Genomic DNA, 17717 nt, shown 5'->3' with positions numbered 1-17717 from the left:
TCGTGTGTCTTTTCGGATGAAGACGGAGATGATCACAGAGAAGGAAAAAGGAACTATTCTGGGGGAGGTCTGTCAGATTTCATCCTAGGATTCACCGATGAGCCCATTCTAATCATTCTGTAGCAGTGCTGTGTTCTGTGGCTCAAATCAAACAGCTTACAAATCAGATGAGCTTCACGAGTCTTTCATTGGCTCATTACTTCACAGTTCTCTCTGCACATTTCTCTTGTCCTATTTCTGTCTCTTTCCTTCCACTCTCGACCTCTGCCCCTCCCTTTCCCTTCTTCCCTTCCCTTCTTTTTCTCTCTCACCTTCTCTCCCCCTCTGCCCAGTCTTTTTATCATTCTCCTTGCATTTCATTTCTTTCTCCCTCTCACCATTTCAGCAAGTTGGTTGATCTCGTACTCTCTCTTGTACTCTCTGTAGATCATTAACTGAGACTATTATGATGTTTAATATAATGTCATGGAATGTAAAACTAAGAGTCAAACAGAAAAACTAACAGTCATGGGTCGCAAACCTGATAAGTAAGATCATGGAAGATAAACAGCCTCAATTTATACACGTATTCTTTCAATATACATACATGTAGTGATCAACTCATCCATTAGAGAAAATTCCATTTTGTGGAAATTAAGTGGACAATAAAGTTTATTCTGTTATTTTCTGTTCTTTCCTCCTCTCTTTCTTTTTTCTCTATTCCTCCCTCTCGTTCCTTTTCTCTCCTCCCCTGTCTTTCTCTCTCTGCCCCCCACTCCTTTCTTCTCCATCTCTGGTTAATGTCAGCAGGCTCTGGGCAGGTGCTCAAGAAAATCAAGATTTTCCTAGAAGTCCCTCTTCCTTCCAGCAGTTACAGTTTTACAGGAACAGAGCGGCTCTGTATTCACACTCACAACACAGTGACCCACCATGGACCCCTATTCATACTGCACATGCCAAAAAACACACACACACACACACACACACGCAGGAAGAGCCACAGCCTGAGTAGTTGAGTAGCTTGATTTTTTATGAAGCTGAAAACTTTTCCTGTTTTTCCAAACAGGAAACAAGAAATGCTGTGAAATCAAAACTCAAGAAATTGGCACATCAGCATGTGCCCCCCAGCATGGGCCTATTATTCCATTATTAATCTTAGGCTTAGACTTATTATTGTTGTTTTTCTGAACATTCCTTGTTTAACTTATTCTTAATCATTACTACTATTACTATTGTTATTATTGTCATTTGTACATGTTTATTTCATTTTTTTTTTACATTTTAAAGCACTAAAGTTGTATAATATAATAATAATAATAATAATAATAATAATAATAAAAGTTTAAAAATAAATGCAACTTTATTTATTTATGGTAATTAAATACTTTGAAATAATAAAGAAAAAAATCTATGATAACACAAACGTATTATTATTAATAATTGTTATTTGTTTTTTTGAAGTGTTTAAATGAGGTTTTATTGCCCCCTGGAGGACAAAGATGTGCCTTACACATTGAAACGCTTCATTATGGGGGGGTCCAACTGTACAGCATAGTTTGGTATTTTTTCTGTTTTAAATGTTCAGTCAATTCATCAGTTAATAATAAGACCATTTCAGGTTGATTCATGTGTGTTAGGACAAGGAAAACACTAATAGAACTTGTACATAAACATGCATGTCAGATAATCACAAGCATAAAGCTGTTCTGGAGTATTTTATTGTTATTTCTGAGCGTTCACTGACACTCGATACAGAAAAAGTCATACGCTTCATTCTCTGCACAGACAGATCATCGTTTGAACATCACCACAACAGTGGAGACATCCATCAAATCCATTTTTAAAAACATGGACAAAATCTACATAACATCAAGTTCCATTTCTACAAAAGTAAACTCACACTTAAACCTACAGTGCTTTGGCATGCTAGTACAGAGCGGTGCACATTCAAAAACAACATCGATATTACATTTGATCTAAAATACGCTCTTATCCAGAGCAACTTACACGTCAAGACTATCCTTTTTACCAATGGTGTGTCACTTTCAAGAATTCGGGTTGAGATACATGGAGCTCAGTGCTTCTTACACACTATCTTGGTGGCAGTCTTAACCTTTTTGTTAAAAGTACCTCAAGTTGGGGATAAAAAGCTGACATTTTAATGGCTCAAGCACTAAGCACTCAAACACATGCAGCTGGATGTTGTGCATCAAGCTTATGACTTAAAATGCCCCGAAACTTACATCAGCACAATACCTTAAACTAAATACTGTGCTACGTGACTCACGCACACACAAACTGCTGGCAGTAGGGCCAGCCACTTCGCTCAGTACACAAATGGGTCCACAAGGGGCAGTGTGCTACGAGCTGCGTCCACATTAAAACATTAAAGCACATGCAGGCATTTACACTTACAGTACACGTTTTGGTTTAAGATGACATGTTTTCATTAGATACAACAGTATAGGCAATTTAGTTATAGCTATCTAACCTAATTCACTTCCATACTGCACAGAAATGCTAATCATGTGTCAGTGATTAGCCGGTATAAAGCTCCAATCAGGACGTTTATTAGACCTCAATTCCATGTAAACATGCCAATATATTCACAAAATGGGCCAAAATTGACAAATAAGAAGAAAATGAAGCTCCAGGATGAGGGATGCTCTAAAATGCGCTCTAAAAATCCAAATATTTTCACTCTGGTACTGTATCTCATACATGCTTCTCCAGTCTCCTGTGCGAGCTGTGAAAAGCATCTCAAAGAAGAATGTGGTCCCAAATGTCCTGATTAAGGCTTTAATCTTGTAGTACCTGGCAAGGGACATGGAGTTTACATAGTCTCTTTATCCCTGTTCTTCCTCGCTGGCACTGTTGGAGCGCTCCTGAAACACAAATGGTTATAAGATATAATACAAGATTATATATATACATATATATCTTGTGTGTGTGTGTGTGTGTGTGTGTGTATGCAATAAGTTTAAAAATCATACATGTGTTTCTTACCTCCTCCTGCTCCTCCTCAGTATCATCATCACTGACCACAGGTTTGGCTCTGGTTCTCCCGCCCCTCCTCCTGCCTTTGCCCCTCTCTACACTGCGCTCCTTCCGGCCCAGTTTAATCTTCACCTTCACAGAGCGTGCTGCCGCACACAGCACCACACACCACACAGAAATAGACACAGCGAGTCAAAAAGCAGTGTCACTGCAGCATTACATAACTGATGATTCAGTTAAGTCTTAACTAGACTGGGCCACAATACGACTTCTCTGATCAGCTCAGGAGCAAAGCTGCCATCTGAGATCACATCAGACCAGAAGAGGGAGCTAACGGCGCTTTTGCATGTATTTGCTGTTGCTGCCGTTTACAAGTTTGGAACTCAGTAGCATAAAGCCAATTCCTTAACGTATAACGTGCATGAAACTATGCTAATGCAATGTTAGTACAGTATAACTACATACGTTTCAAGTCATTTGTAAGAAGTTGTAGATGACTGACTCTAATCTATTTTTTATTCATCAATAGCTGCTAAGGTAGCAGCTACTCTTTCTGGTGTCCACACAAACCTAACATAAGCTGTATATTACGAAATGTAATAATTCTCAAACACGCATATTAAGCATATAAATGAGAAGTCAAACATCACAACACATCAGTTACATTAAATCGTGGTTGTTCGGGTTGGTGAATAAATGCTAGGGTTATTTTTCATCAGGGTTAAAATCTTCAGCTTTGTGTTCTCATTTGGACGAACCCTGAAAGGGTCACTTTTGACCATTTTCCAGTTACATTTTTTTGGGGCATCCCTTTTATAATAATTTCTAATCATTCTGAAAGAAATACATTTAAATATTGAGTAAAACTTGTAAAGCTTGTTTTGTAGTCAATAAAAGTTATTACCTAATAAATAATAAATGTTTAAACAACAATTATTAATACAACAAAGGAGTCCAAACTTTTAAACGACGGTGTATGTACATACTAACATTGAGGCAATCCTAAAATAACACTGTGAGAGATCTGAAACTGCTTCTGCACACTCACACTCAGACTCAGAGCCTTCGTCCTGCTCCTCCTCCTCCTCTTCACTCTCCTCTCCCTCGCTTTCCTCTTCTTTCTCGATCTTCTGCCGCAGGCTAGTGAACACAGACTGCAGCACGATGGAGTCCTCGTAAATCTGACCACACAATAAATACCAAAATAAAAGATGGAGATCAAGCGCCCACGTTTGTGTTGGTATTTGCCTGCATTGTGTGTGTGTGTGTGTGTGTGATTTCCCACCAAAGAGCCCTCCAGGTTGAAGGTCTGCGCATTCTGACACAGCAGCATCACATCTCTTTCCAGATCATTCAAACTACGATAGCGATGACTACGAATACGCTCCTGCACAGAAAGGACATCACCCACACTTTATATTGTGTTGTATAATCAAACTAGACATTAAATATAGTTAGAAGTGGGCATAGGACATTATTGTGATACATTTTATAGAATTTCATTGTGATAAACAACATTTAACCTTTACTAAGCATATCATGAATATGACCAGTATTAAAAGAACACTGACCAATGCATGTTTCACTATAAGCACAGGGTAATTAGCCCAGTCCTGATTGGGTCTAGCACAGTGTAATATGTGAAATGTTGAATGAAAAGAACTGTAACAGAGTGTAACAGAGTTTACTTCACCTTTAATTAAGCGTTTTTCTTCTGTTACAATCGTTCTACTCTACGGTTAGTTCAAAAATGTTTACAATACAAAAAAAGCTTTACAAACAGAACACTGACTAATTAAATAGACACACAAATACTTTGAATGTCATCTGTTTTAGAATATAATATCGATTTTCAATCTGCCAATGAATGCTGGGTAATATGCAAATGAAAAAACTCCCATACATGAGATCTACTCACTAGAAGAGAGTAAAATAGAGAACTTTGTCCAGAAGTAGCAACATGCTTAAAATTGTGCAACACTCACATATGATTGTACTTTGTAACTGAATGTGTATCACAATTCTATCATGTATTGTGATAAATCTGCAGTCAATAATCGTGTGGCATGCGCCTGCGCCCTGGGCCCCAACAGTGACGGCTGTAAGAGCTGGCAGGAAGGCAGGGCTTGAACACCCAGCGGTGACGAACCTCAGCGAGGACAGTAGGGAGAGTGTGGAGGGGGCGAAGTGCAAAGCCTGAGCTCCCCTGACGGACGCGAGCCACGGGAGTGACGGCGGGAGGAGAAGGATGACGACGGTGTCGGCAAGGAGTGAGTCCCGAGGTCTGACGCCTGGGCCCCGCCCCCGGTTATGCAGCAAGGCCGCTTCACAGCACCTCACGTTTGGCCTGGGCGGCCGAGCTGCGAGGAGGCGGTGCTGCAAGCTCTCGCTCCCTCTCGGCTCGGGTGCTCACGCTGCCCTTAATGAGAGCCTGATCTGGCTGGCAGCGTGAGCACCTTTTAAAAAGAGCGGAGGGGGAACAGAGAGAGAGAGGGATGAGCAGCAGCAAAAGACTGAAGCGCTGAAAAGCTCGAGGAAGAGACTGGAAAGGCTAGCTAGCTTCAGCCACTGAAAATTGGCAAGCTTGACATAGCGGTGGTTTTGTTTGTGTTTATTTTGCATGAATTAAAGTAATGGCTGCTGGAAACCTGAACCCTGCCTCCAACATCCTCCTTGACCCCGGGGTAGCACATGCCGTGCTACGAATCATTTGTCTAAATTAAAGTTACTGTATAAGCGTATTATGTTTTATAGCAACTCTCTCAGATAGCATATACATATATAATAGATACATATATTTTACTACAGTGGACTATGTGAAGCAGCGTATTTTAAGCCCAAATGTTTGTACATTTAGGTTGAGGTGCATGAATAGGAAAAAATATCATATCACAATATTTATGCTATATAATTATAGATGATTGCACAATACGTATCACAATATTTTGACACAGATGCCACGCATCAAAAACTCCGGTAAAATGAAGTTTATTTATTATTTCATATTTTTGCAAAAATACAATTAAAACAATTATTATGCTCTTTATTAATGAAACATGCAGTTGGTCAGTGATCTTAAGGTATACACGACATGCACAACATGCTCAGAACAGCATATTGTTTATCATGATAAAATTGATCACAGTAAAGATAAAATATCACTGTATAGTCCTTCCTTGTATGTAGGTGTGTCTGTAGTTATGTTTACCTTGATCTTGCGGAAGTCGACAGGCTTGCGGATCAGCTCATAGTACTCTGGCAGCTCTTTACGAGATGGCAGCTGGATGAACACCTCGCTCAGCTGGCGGCCATTACTGCTATGAGACCAGATCGGCAACATGGAGTAACGTTAAGACTGTTCTAGATTTTGAAGGGCAAACTCGCTCATTTGCTCAAGAGACTGAATTTGCTCTATTATTGGTACCTAATTCTGAGGCTGAGAGCTTTTTTACAAGTACATATGACTGCATTCTATTAATGTAATCACAAAATGCCAAACAGAATGAGATTTTACAGAGCAGAGCTGTGCATCATCTTGCATGAAAGCAAAAGAACTTGACTGAACTTCAGCTCCCCTTTGTGGATGTTTCTTGCTACAACAAGTGCTGTGAAAAAATGCCCTTGAGCACCCAATTCTGGTTCTGCAAACTCACTCAGCAGGGTGTTCAGATGAGGTTATATTAGTAATTAGATAACAGATAATACTACTGGATAGTATTGATAATGGATATGAATATTATCAGGGCAAAAGCAGTTCTCACAGACCAGTTCAGTATGAGCCGCTCACCTTTCTTTGTATTTGATCATGGCGTCCACAATCTTCTTCATCTTCTTGGTGAGGGCTGGGGGGTTTGGGGTCAGTTTTTCTGCTGGGGGACGTCCCCGTTTCTTCTGTCTTTTGCTTTCCTCATCTTTATCTCTTCCTCCACGAGTCCCAGAGGTGGACGGGCCTGCATCCAGGTCGCGATCTCTCTTCCTCTTGCGTGTGGTCTTCTTATGTCGCACTTCTTCCTCAATCTCCTCCAAGGTGCCCTCCTCTATAGCCTACATGGAGGGAGAGGAGATGAGAATTTTGACTTTTAAAAGCCCTTAATTAACACAATTTCAGGAAGAGGTGAGCAAAAAAAGACTCAAAGGAGCTAACAATATGAAATCGGCGACAAGAACTAAAACCCCTTTTGTAATACTAGTAGTACTTGTTTAGTGTTTTCTGTGTGGTTCCACTAGTTATTTGTTGCCTAAGCCATAGCAATGATAATCTACACACATTAAAATGATGTTTTCTCACGGGATCTTTAGTAAAGAAAATAGTGCTATGTAGAACCACAAACACTCAAAGAACCCTTTGCATGATTAAAGGTGCTCTAGATGGTTCTACAAAGAACCCTCTTTGAAAAGTGTTCCACAGAACACCAAAAAGGGTTCTTCTGTTGTTATAATGTCAGGCTTGCTACAACAGAAGAACCCTTTATGGTGCTATACAGAACCCTTTTCAAAAGGATTATGTTAGGCTTGTAATGATAGAAGAACCCTTTTTGGTGCTATATAGAACCCTTTTGCCCTGCGATGGACTGGTGACCTGTCCAGGGTGTATCCTGCCTTCCGCCCGAAGACTGCTGGGATAGGCTCCAGCATCCCCCCGCGACCCTGACGGTGAAGCGGCTTAGAAAATGGATGGATGGATGGATAGAACCCTTTTCGATAAGGTTCTATATATAACCATCTACAGCACATTGTTCATCAACCTGAAGAGCCGTTTTATGATGCAAAGCCGATCATGTAGAGGGTTCTTTGAGTGTACATGGTTCTATATAGAACCATTTTCTTTGCTAAAAAAACATTGAAGAACCAATTGAAGAAACTTTTCAAGAGTAGATATTACTAGTGATGACTCAGAAAGAATTATGAAGAAACTCTGACAGTCACTACAGACTTAAGCCAAGCTAAAGATATGTAGCTTTTTCTTTTCGAGTCACTTCAGTGACTTCCTATCACAAGTGCAACCTCTGACCTTGAGCCACTGTTTCTCAGTGAGCGAGTCACTGTAGTCGACCTCCTTCCTCTGTCGTGAGCCGCGGCCAAACATCTTCTCCTCCTCCTCCTCGCAGGTCAGCCGCTCTACCTCTGCATCGTCCTTCATGATCCAGGTGGGCAGCTCGTCCTCCTCCATTAGACGAGGCTTGCGCTTTGGGTTCCGTGCCTCCTCCCGCCGTCGGTCCAGATCCATTCGCTGTACAGGGGGAATATGGGAATTTATCATTTGGGCTGATGCAGCCTGACAACATTTGGGATGCAGGCTGCCAAGCTCTGATAAGAAATGTTTTCATGTCCAATCATGCAACAGTAAGTCACATACTGGACATCTGACTGAAATTAGCGTTAAACTGAACTGAACTAAACTGGACTGGACTAGACTGAACCAAATTAAACTAGAGTGGCTTGGATTAAACTGAACTAGACTGGACTGAACTAGAATGGACTAGACCAGGGGTTGGCAACGAGTGGCTCTGGAGCCACATGCGGCACTGTACTGCCTTGTTGTGACTCCACAGCAGAATTAGATTTTTAGATAAATATAAAATAATCCACCTTTGCTGAAAAGTTTCCTGCCAGAGATGCGAGAAAGACAGTTATAGCTGAGCTTAAGCTTAAAGCAGAACAAAAAGTAAGTCTGTGTTTTTGTTTATTTTACATTTTTAGCCTATATCAGTACATACTGAGATACAGCCGAGGTGGTAAAAAGGTCATAAAGTGGCTCCCAAGGTGGGTTTCATTTTTGTTGAAAAGATAAAATGGCCCCTCGACTAGACTGAGGTAAATTAGACTGGATCAAATTAAATGAACTAGAATTAAATGAACTGAACTGAGCTACACTGGACTGGACTAAACTGAACCAGATTCAACTAGAATAAGACTGAATTGGGTGAACTTAACAGAAAAATAGCTACTAAAGACGGAATTTAATCCCAAACATCTGAACAAGTGAGAGAAAGTCAAACCATGAAGTGATCAAACTCCTCTTCACTTCTGGCAATCATCTGATTCACAGTCTCATCATCTGGAACTTCATCCTCTTCCTGATGGACAGTGAGAGAGAGAGAGAGAGAGAGAGAGAGCAAGAGCGAGGGAGAGTGAGAGAGAGAGAGAGAGAGAGAGAGAGAGAGGCAGAGAGAGAGAGAGAGAGAGAGAGAGAGAGAGAAAGAGAGAGAGAGAGAGAGGCAGAGAGAGAGAGAGAGAGAGAGAGAAAGAGAGAGAGAGAGAGAGAGAGCAAGAGCGAGGGAGAGTGAGAGTGAGAGAGAGAGAGAGAGAGAGGGAGAGAGAGAGAGAGAGAGAGAGAGAGAGAGAGAGAGAGAGAGAGAGAGAGGCAGAGAGAGAGAGAGAGAGAGAAAGAGAGAGAAAGAGAGAGAGAGAGAGAGAGCGAGAGAGAGAGCAAGAGCGAGGGAGAGTGAGAGAGAGAGAGAGAGAGAGAGAGGCAGAGAGAGAGAGAGAGAGAGAGAGAGAGAGACAGAGAGAGAGAGAGAGAGAGAGAGAGAGAGAGAAAGAGAGAGAGAGAGAGAGAGAGAGAGAGAGAGAGAGAGAGAGAGAGAGAAAGAGAGAGAGAGATTCGTCTGATCAAATAAAACACATACAGTATATGTTTCAAATACACTTATACCAGCAAATGAATTAAACATGATAAAACACGGATAAATATAAGAGAGTGAGAGAGACTTCAAGAATATAATGTAAAACCTCGTCTTGCTCTTCGTGCTCCAGGATGGCCTGTAGGAAGGCGCGCCGCTCATGGCTGGACGACTTCTGGTCAAACATGCCGGCCTGGATGACCTTCTGGTCCACGTTGAGCTTATATTTGGCAGCAGCAAGGATTTTCTCCTCCACACTGTTCACAGTGCACAAGCGCAGCACCCTCACCTCATTCTGCTGTCCAATGCGGTGAGCACGATCCTGAGCCTGCAGGTCCTGCACACAGAGAGAGGAGAGTTTTGAAACACTCAGCTGCATGTTAGTCAGTGTCATCCTTTAATAAAGAGCAGGTTTTAAATAATTATTTGACAGCTTTCTTTTCCAAACTGTTGCTAAAAGCACATATTGTGACTCTTTTAGCCCAAAGGTTGTTTAAACAGCAAGATGCAATTATTTGTATAATTATGAGTATAATAATGTGTCTTTGACTGGATGTGCTGCAAGTACACTCTTTTTTCAGTGTAAATAACCATCTAGCTAACCTCTCCTTCAAAAAAATAGCAAAAACTAAAAAAATGACACAGTTCAAGAGGAAAACATAAGCCTGAAAAATAAGTAAATCATATGCAATAAATAAGTTGTATGTTAAAATTTGGGTGCCCCTGGTCAAATGACGTTTTGTTATTTCCTCCGTGAAAATAACTTAAAGTATCCTCTACAGACGAGACAATTCTGCACATTTTAATGTAAAAAATACTTAAAAAGAACTTAACATATGTTAACATACATAGCATATGGTATGTGCAAACGTTACGGAACACTCAATAAACACAGCAAATAAATAGAAATTGTGCACTAAAATTTGCTGAACTGTCACATTCAAGTGTCTTCCTTGTGGAGAAGATGTTAACATCAACAACTTATAATTTGACCAGGTTTGTTTAAACGTTTGTGTACAAATGTACAACAACTGTACAACAATTCATTCACAGCTCTTCATACTAATGCAGGTTTGTTGTGACAGTAGTACAGTAGACATTTTTCATAGTGGCCCTTGTTGGGCTTCTGATGCTTCATTGTTGTCCTGTCTTGCTGACAATATTGATTTGTTCTGTCGTTGCAGCCATGAATGTAAAATCACGACAGTGATGGAAATACAAAGTATCTGAATGGACTTTCTATTCAAATATATTACTTTTCAAATGTATTGAATGTTACAGAATAGTCGCTGAAGCTATAATTTGCACATGTATTGATATTGTTTTCCTCCAAACAAACCTGTTCAGTATTTAATGTTATTGCAAGCCAACAAAGAAACCATGCTGATTTGGATTAGAAGCTAGGTGTTCCCAAACTTGCCATATACCATCTGATGCTGTGCTACTTGGTGTTGTGAGTTTCATATTATATTAGTTCATTTTATGGTAGTAAACATGTGTTCAGGGGTCCAGTTGTTTGTGTCACCTGGTGAGGGTTCCAGTCACTGTCAAAAATGACCACGGTGTCAGCGCTCTGCAGGTTGAGGCCCAGCCCCCCAGCCCTGGTGCTCAGCAGGAAGATGAAGTACTGGGACTCGGGGTCATTAAATGTCTTCAGCAGCATGCCCCGGTCCTCTGCTTTAGTGGTCCCTGCAAAGAAAAAAACAGGGTTAAACCAGGGTTAAATGTTACTTTTAAGTCATTAACAAGGCCACAGAGTGTCACTGATGCAAAGCACCTCTTTTATAAAGCAATAAAATCTACAAACTGTACCCACTTACAAAGAATCTTTCGCCTGCTAAATGTGAGTGAGTTACAAGCCAGGTCAATTAAGTGCTTTGCATATAAAATCTGCCCCCGTAGTCAGGCCATGTGCATGTCCACACTGGGCACCATGAAACAGTTCAGTGTGTGAAATTAGAGTGTTCTACTAAAATTAGGACAGAGAGGATGACAGATAAGAGATAACAGCGACAGGTAGATCGAAAAAGAGCACAACAGTGACAGAGCATACAGAAATCTCCTGATCCTACCATCCAGACGGAGGTATTTAAAGTTGCGGTAAGCGAAGTAGTCCTCCATGATGGTCATCAGTGACGTCATCTGGCAGAAGAGCAACACTTTGTGGTTGGTTGCTCGGAGTTTGGGCAGAATCCGGTCCAGCACCTCAAACTTTCCAGATGCTCGATATAAGTCAGCACTAGTTAAAAGTTAAAAGGTTTTTAAAAAGTTACCGTTAAGGCCAACACAAATATAATTTTATTATTGGTATTAAAAGTCTCTGGGCTGTTGAGATATTCACCCTTGAACTATTCCACCAGAGAAACCCAGGTGCTCTGAAAATGACTCCTGTAAAGACATAAAGAGCAAAATACATCACAAGTGACATAAAGAGGCCCGTAGATCAAAATCACTATGACATGCCACGAATAAAGACTTCTATATTATCCAATTCCTATTCAGAAAACAGATGCAGCTGAGAAGTACGATTTTACCCTGTGCTGAACGTACTTTATAAGCAAGAGGAACAAAAAATACTGCAGGCCTTCTATTCAGGGTGCATGGTACTGTACCTCGATTTGTTGGAACATGTAGGGATGATTACAGATCTTCCTCAACTGCATGATAGTGTTCATCAGAGTTTTAGTACCGCCTTTACCCTAGAACACAAAAACACCACAAGACTGAACCGTGTATACTACAAACTGAATACATCTAATGCAATTATGTATGTGAGCCAGGGTTAATGTTATGCATTAATTTATCATTATAAGTGAGTACTAACCATGTCCTATGATAGGTACTGTATAATAAACTTGTGTTATAGAACTGTGGAGAGTAATGAACCTCATTACAAGCATTTCAATGTACATATATCCTGGGCATATTGCACATACATATTACAAATAAAACCTTTAACCTTGAAGTTTTAGAAGACAGTCATGTCACATAGTCATCATTTATAAGTCCTGTGTCATTTTGCAGTCAGCAATGATGCTACATACACCCTCAGCTGCGTTTTTGCTTACAGATGAGACACACATATACTGAGCCTCACCTTCTTGTCTTTTTCAGATCCATCTGTGAGAAGAACACCTTTGGCCTGCATGTGTCTGTACAGCACTCTCTGCAGCGCTGACATGTCACATTTTATCACATACTCAACCTGCAGCATCAAACAGCAAACAACAGAGAGGTGATACAGCTTAATGTGTATGACACTAGCTTATAATCTGAAGGTAGCTTTTTCTTTCCAAGTACTATCAAAACGAACGTGTTGCTGGTGATACATTCAGGGCTTTTAACTGTTTTAAATCTGCCACCAGAAGAGTCGAGAATGTTAATGCTGGCGATTATAAAACAGATCAGTGAAACTGGAGCTTTCTGCGCACTACTGTGTTTTTTATCACTGTATAAATGTTTTTTCTTTCTTGTTCATGTTATTCTGCTGAATGATGCCTTTAGCTGTAGCTTCAATGGTTAGAAGATTACAACATTCTTTCCTAATTAAAAGAAATATAAGATAAGATAATCCTTTATAAGTCTCACTGTGGAGAATTTCACAGTGCTACAGCAGCAAATGGACAGCAAGGCACTCAAGAAAAGAAGTAACAAGAAGAGAATTAACAAAGTAATTAACCCGGTTAATTACTTAATAGGTTTACAATTGGTTACTTATTACTGCATAGACAGTATATATAATAATAAAGATAAAAAATATAAACTCTATGAAAACCAGAGATGATCTGTTCTGTTCTGAATCTCTTGGCTCTCCTGCATTGTTCCACATTCAAGAAGCACTGCTTATAACTTAAAGATAAAGAGGCAGAGCTAAATTGCATTGGTCTTCATAAACAGATGTACATACTTAATGTTTTGGTTTTCATGAGATCACAAATGCTTCTTCATTTTAAAAAGTAAGGAAAATCACTTTCCCATTATATGGGCCCTTTAAAGGAAAGACTTGAAATTGCTGTTTAGTCTGTAGTTTATATTTCACACGAGCTGAAGTTTAAGTAACATTAAAAGTTGGTGTTAGAGAGAAACATTCTCTTCACCTTCTCAGGTAGTTGAGCTTCCACTTCCTTTTTCAGCCTGCGCAGCAGGAAGGGGCGGAGCACCTTGTGCAGACGCCGAATAATCAGTATGGTCTCCTCCTCATTCAGATCCACCTTAAAAGAGATAGGGAAAGAGAGAACGCAGGAACACGAGAAGAAGCGGAAAAATGAGAGGTTTGTCACTCATACAATATTGTGATATTCTTTTACTGCTATAAAATAATGTTGATCTCACTGAGTCATGTGTTTACAAGCCAGACACATCACCGAGTTACCATTTACACTGACACCATACATAGCTATTTATACCAAATTCTGATCTGTCTGATTTATATCACACATTACTGTAATATAGCCTTTTAAGAGCGAGTGTGGCGCATTCTGATGCTTTATATGGGAGAAAACTGGCTACGTTAACAGGAAGGGGCAGTTTCACTGACCAACCACACAGTTGGTTGCTTCTGTGAGACACGAAGGGGCTGGCGATTCTCAAAAGAGAATATGACTATGTTAGTCTGAAATACTTAAGCAGAGTGGGCAACTGGTTCAGTTTCTTCACAGCACTATATAAACCAATTTAGAATGGACGTCATGGTTATGTCACCGGCCATGGCATGTACTTTTTGGTGGCAGAAAACAGCAGAAGCAGAATAAGCATTGAAAACACATGGCCTTCATTTTTATAGAAGACCATTGCGAAGATGCTTGTCGATGTGCTTACTGTACCCTTCCCATCCTGACATACACCTCAACCTTAAATATAAAAGCAGCGTGGCCTATTGGCTGCAGCACAACCTTAACCTGTGATGATTAGACTATATATTTTGTTGTAAAACATAGATCTGGATAATATTCACGTATACAGTTCGTAGAGGACATACAGTATTAGCCCTACACTAACAGCTAACTTTATTAGCCCTAGAAAATGTAGAAGTAGAAATAACCTTTTTAAATACGCCTAGACAGCGACGTACATTCAGCAATGAAAAAGAGTTAATGTTAACCCAGTCATGCCGTCCGCATAAAGTAGACTTGTTTATAGTAGCTCATGTCTTTTATAGCTACGATTTATGTTCGTGTGGCTGGCTATGCAGTATGGCAGCCCGTAAAATACAAAAAGCATCTGACAAATCTCAGTATTCAAGGCCCTGGACATGAACTGTACGCATCAAGAGATTTGTATGCCTTAAGTTTTTCTTTTGTATAGATGCTTGGTTTTTCCACAAGGTATTCGAAGATGTCCTGCAACTGAAAGTTTGGCCATTTAGTTGGATCCTTGAACTGTTGACCCGACAGTGAGTACAGAGTCAGGATATCTCACCCCATTGCTAAGGGTCAGCTTATTAGTGTACGACAACCTGTCTTCTGCTGGCAAGCCAATAAAAAATCTGTCCAAGTTGATGCACTCTTTATAACTTTAATGCAAATCGGCAGGACTGAGCTGCTGTGGGTTGAATAAAGGGATATAAGTAAATGCATTGGTTTTCATGACATCACGAAAACAGTGAATTCAGAACAGGCTGTTTTTGGAACTTTAACAATGTCTACATACTAAATATGAGCCTTTCAACCAATAACCTGCCTCAATGCATCAGGAATTTCCTCTCTGACCACTATCATACAACAACTCTATTCTAGGCAAACTGCAGCACATCTCACAGTAAGCAAAATGAGAACATGCCTCATGTCTCACACTCAAAAATCAAATGTAAAAGCTCAGACCTTCTCTCCGGTCATGGCGAAGGGGGCGTTGAACCATTGCTCAAAGGTGCTGCAGCTTTTAAAGATGGTGGGGAGCAGGAAGTTGAGTAGGGCCCACAGCTCGGGCAACTTGTTCTGCAGTGGTGTGCCAGTCAGAAGGACTCGTCTAGGGGCCAGGTAGTGCGTGTTCAGTACCTGGGTTAGCTTACAGTGATGGTTCTTCATGCGGTGACCCTCGTCTACGATCATGTACTTCCAGCGAATCTGTAAGAGCAGAGAAAGTGAGCGCAAGAGTGTAGATGGCCAGAATGAGTGATGAGTAGTAAAAGAAACAGAACATGGACCAGGAGTCAAATCTGGTCCTGCTGGGAGATTTGATGAAGTCTTGTGTTTGCCTACCCACATCATGCCTGTATGCTGCATGCCAGCTGAATCATTTACTTTTATATCTACACACCTACTGAAAGAATGGCTTGAAAATGAGTAGCTATTAGAGATGATCATGGTTATTCAAATATACAGCTATTGGTTTCTATTCATAACAAATAGAGTTGGGCGGAATACTTTGAAAAAGTAGCCATGTGTTAATTGTAGTGTTAAATTTCTTGTTACAATATATTATTGCTGCTCCGACAATCCCCCGAATTGAACTGCTGCTTGTCTCAGGATGTAATGAAGGAGGACGTGAAGAGGCAGGACACAAATGTTACTGGGACAACAAAGTAACTAGAAACTAAACTGGAAACAAACTTAGACCAAAAGGACAATCCAAAGAGTGGCACACAACCACAGTCACGCAACACTTACGAAGCCAATCTAACCACAAAACAAAAACACTGGGTATATTATACAAGGGAAGATCTGTTAACAATGAGAGGGTGCAGCAACAGACAAGACACGGGCGCAGGAGATGAGACAATGCGGAGCAGGGAACCAAAGCAAAAACAGAAGCACATGGTCAGAGTCAGACAATGTAAAAAGTGAGAGAACAGAAACAAGGATAAGGCAGTGCAAGAATGTTACACATGAAGTCAGCAAAAGAGGTAAATGCAGCAGAGGACCAATATCAAAACTATATACTCATATCTATTGTTTTTGTTACAAGCCTTTTAATTGTAATTGTGGAACAACTGTAGTGAATGTAGCTTTCATTCAGAATTTACAGACCCTGGAATACAATCAGGCACTATCACTGTTTCTTAAGGTAAAGTGGGGCAGTTCATTAGGCTTACAGGAAATGCTGTGTATCAGTCATGACCATGTCCACAACTGAGGAGCTCAGTTTCATCATCCCTCTGGATCAGCACTGTGATTTACCAGTCTACTCAGGCTTTAGCAGGAAATTATGTGTTTGTTGTTGAGTTTCTCTTTATAGTCTGTCTAGCAAGTTTTTTTTATTATTAATGGGAAAGTATTTAAAAGTTTTCTACTAAGAATGAAAAAGTAACTGTATTCTGAATGCAATTACTTTTTAAAATGGGATATAGACTGAATACAGACATTTAACTCCTATATATGTACTGTATATGTAGTCCTCATGCCTATTACATTACATCCCAACCCAGATGACAATATTTAAAAAAATAGAATTTGGAAATTCAAGTACTATATAAAAATATGGAGATTCTATATGGAGAATAGCAAAACGTAGTAAAATGCCCATCCCTAGTGGCTGTCACCGCTCCACTTCAGTCTGGTATATATGCACCTACCTGGCACTGGCTGAGGCCAAAGCGCATACAAATACATGACAGTGGATCGCGACCGCTGCTCAAATTTATCCAACGCTAGTCAACTGCACCTATGAAAAAGCACTGAAATGCAATAAAGGGCAATTTAGCAACTCGGCATAAAGGCTTTAAGGCTTTTTAGGCTGGTGAAATCTAGGATGTACCTAAATATCAATGAATCAGATTTGTATTTCTTTCTGAATTTTAACCAAAATCCACAATTTAATTATGCACTTTAGTTGTACATACTGTAGTACAATATGTTTACATGTTTACTTTAATATAAGCCTAACTGTGCAAGCTAAAGACATTTGATCTTGATGTTTAGCTATGCTCTTGTGTTGGGGGAAAAAGACAAATGGGTCCTACAGGACCAGATTTGATTAGTCCTGGGGTCTTATGTATTAAATGTCTCAAACAAAGAGCAGGGCTGTTCCTAGCTATTAGCGGTGTAAGCAAGTACTCCAAGCCACAAGTGGGCCCTTGGTCTTTTTTTTTTATATTTAATATTGCTTATCAAAAAGCACAATGAGCTCAGACATGTTCTTATAATATATCTTTATCAAAATCAATTAAGCATACAAAAGAAT

General features: G+C 40.1%; 1 protein-coding gene and 1 long non-coding RNA gene across 5 annotated transcripts in view; one reads left to right on the top strand and one right to left on the bottom strand.

Moving 5' to 3' along the window:
* Positions 1 to 1260, top strand: part of LOC119262941 — a 6723-nt gene extending 5463 nt beyond the window's left edge. The window contains exon 3 of the long non-coding RNA XR_005130005.1: positions 23 to 1260. This is a non-coding gene — a long non-coding RNA (uncharacterized LOC119262941). The remainder of the gene's footprint in view (positions 1 to 22) is intronic.
* A 406-nt stretch (positions 1261 to 1666) lies between these two features.
* Positions 1667 to 17717, bottom strand: part of LOC108424749 (transcription activator BRG1) — a 32993-nt gene continuing 16942 nt past the window's right edge. For 2 of the 4 annotated variants that reach the window (XM_017692959.2, XM_017692961.2), the window contains 16 exons: positions 15419 to 15661; positions 13697 to 13810; positions 12697 to 12804; positions 12212 to 12298; positions 11941 to 11987; positions 11672 to 11838; positions 11125 to 11288; positions 9709 to 9936; positions 8976 to 9053; positions 7988 to 8206; positions 6764 to 7020; positions 6185 to 6293; positions 4262 to 4363; positions 4025 to 4157; positions 2986 to 3122; positions 1667 to 2864 (listed from right to left, as the gene is read on the bottom strand). In XM_017692959.2, the coding sequence (XP_017548448.2) occupies positions 2826 to 2864; positions 2986 to 3122; positions 4025 to 4157; positions 4262 to 4363; positions 6185 to 6293; positions 6764 to 7020; positions 7988 to 8206; positions 8976 to 9053; positions 9709 to 9936; positions 11125 to 11288; positions 11672 to 11838; positions 11941 to 11987; positions 12212 to 12298; positions 12697 to 12804; positions 13697 to 13810; positions 15419 to 15661 (2232 nt within the window). In that variant the 3' untranslated portion in view covers positions 1667 to 2825. The remainder of the gene's footprint in view (positions 2865 to 2985; positions 3123 to 4024; positions 4158 to 4261; positions 4364 to 6184; positions 6294 to 6763; positions 7021 to 7987; positions 8207 to 8975; positions 9054 to 9708; positions 9937 to 11124; positions 11289 to 11671; positions 11839 to 11940; positions 11988 to 12211; positions 12299 to 12696; positions 12805 to 13696; positions 13811 to 15418; positions 15662 to 17717) is intronic. The other 2 variants (XM_017692960.2, XM_017692962.2) reach the window with 1 other exon arrangement.

This window comes from Pygocentrus nattereri, chromosome 30 (assembly GCF_015220715.1).
Source record: "Pygocentrus nattereri isolate fPygNat1 chromosome 30, fPygNat1.pri, whole genome shotgun sequence".
Lineage (NCBI taxonomy): Eukaryota > Metazoa > Chordata > Actinopteri > Characiformes > Serrasalmidae > Pygocentrus > Pygocentrus nattereri.
Note: the sequence above shows the minus strand (reverse complement) of the source record. Positions and strands in the feature narration are given on the sequence as shown.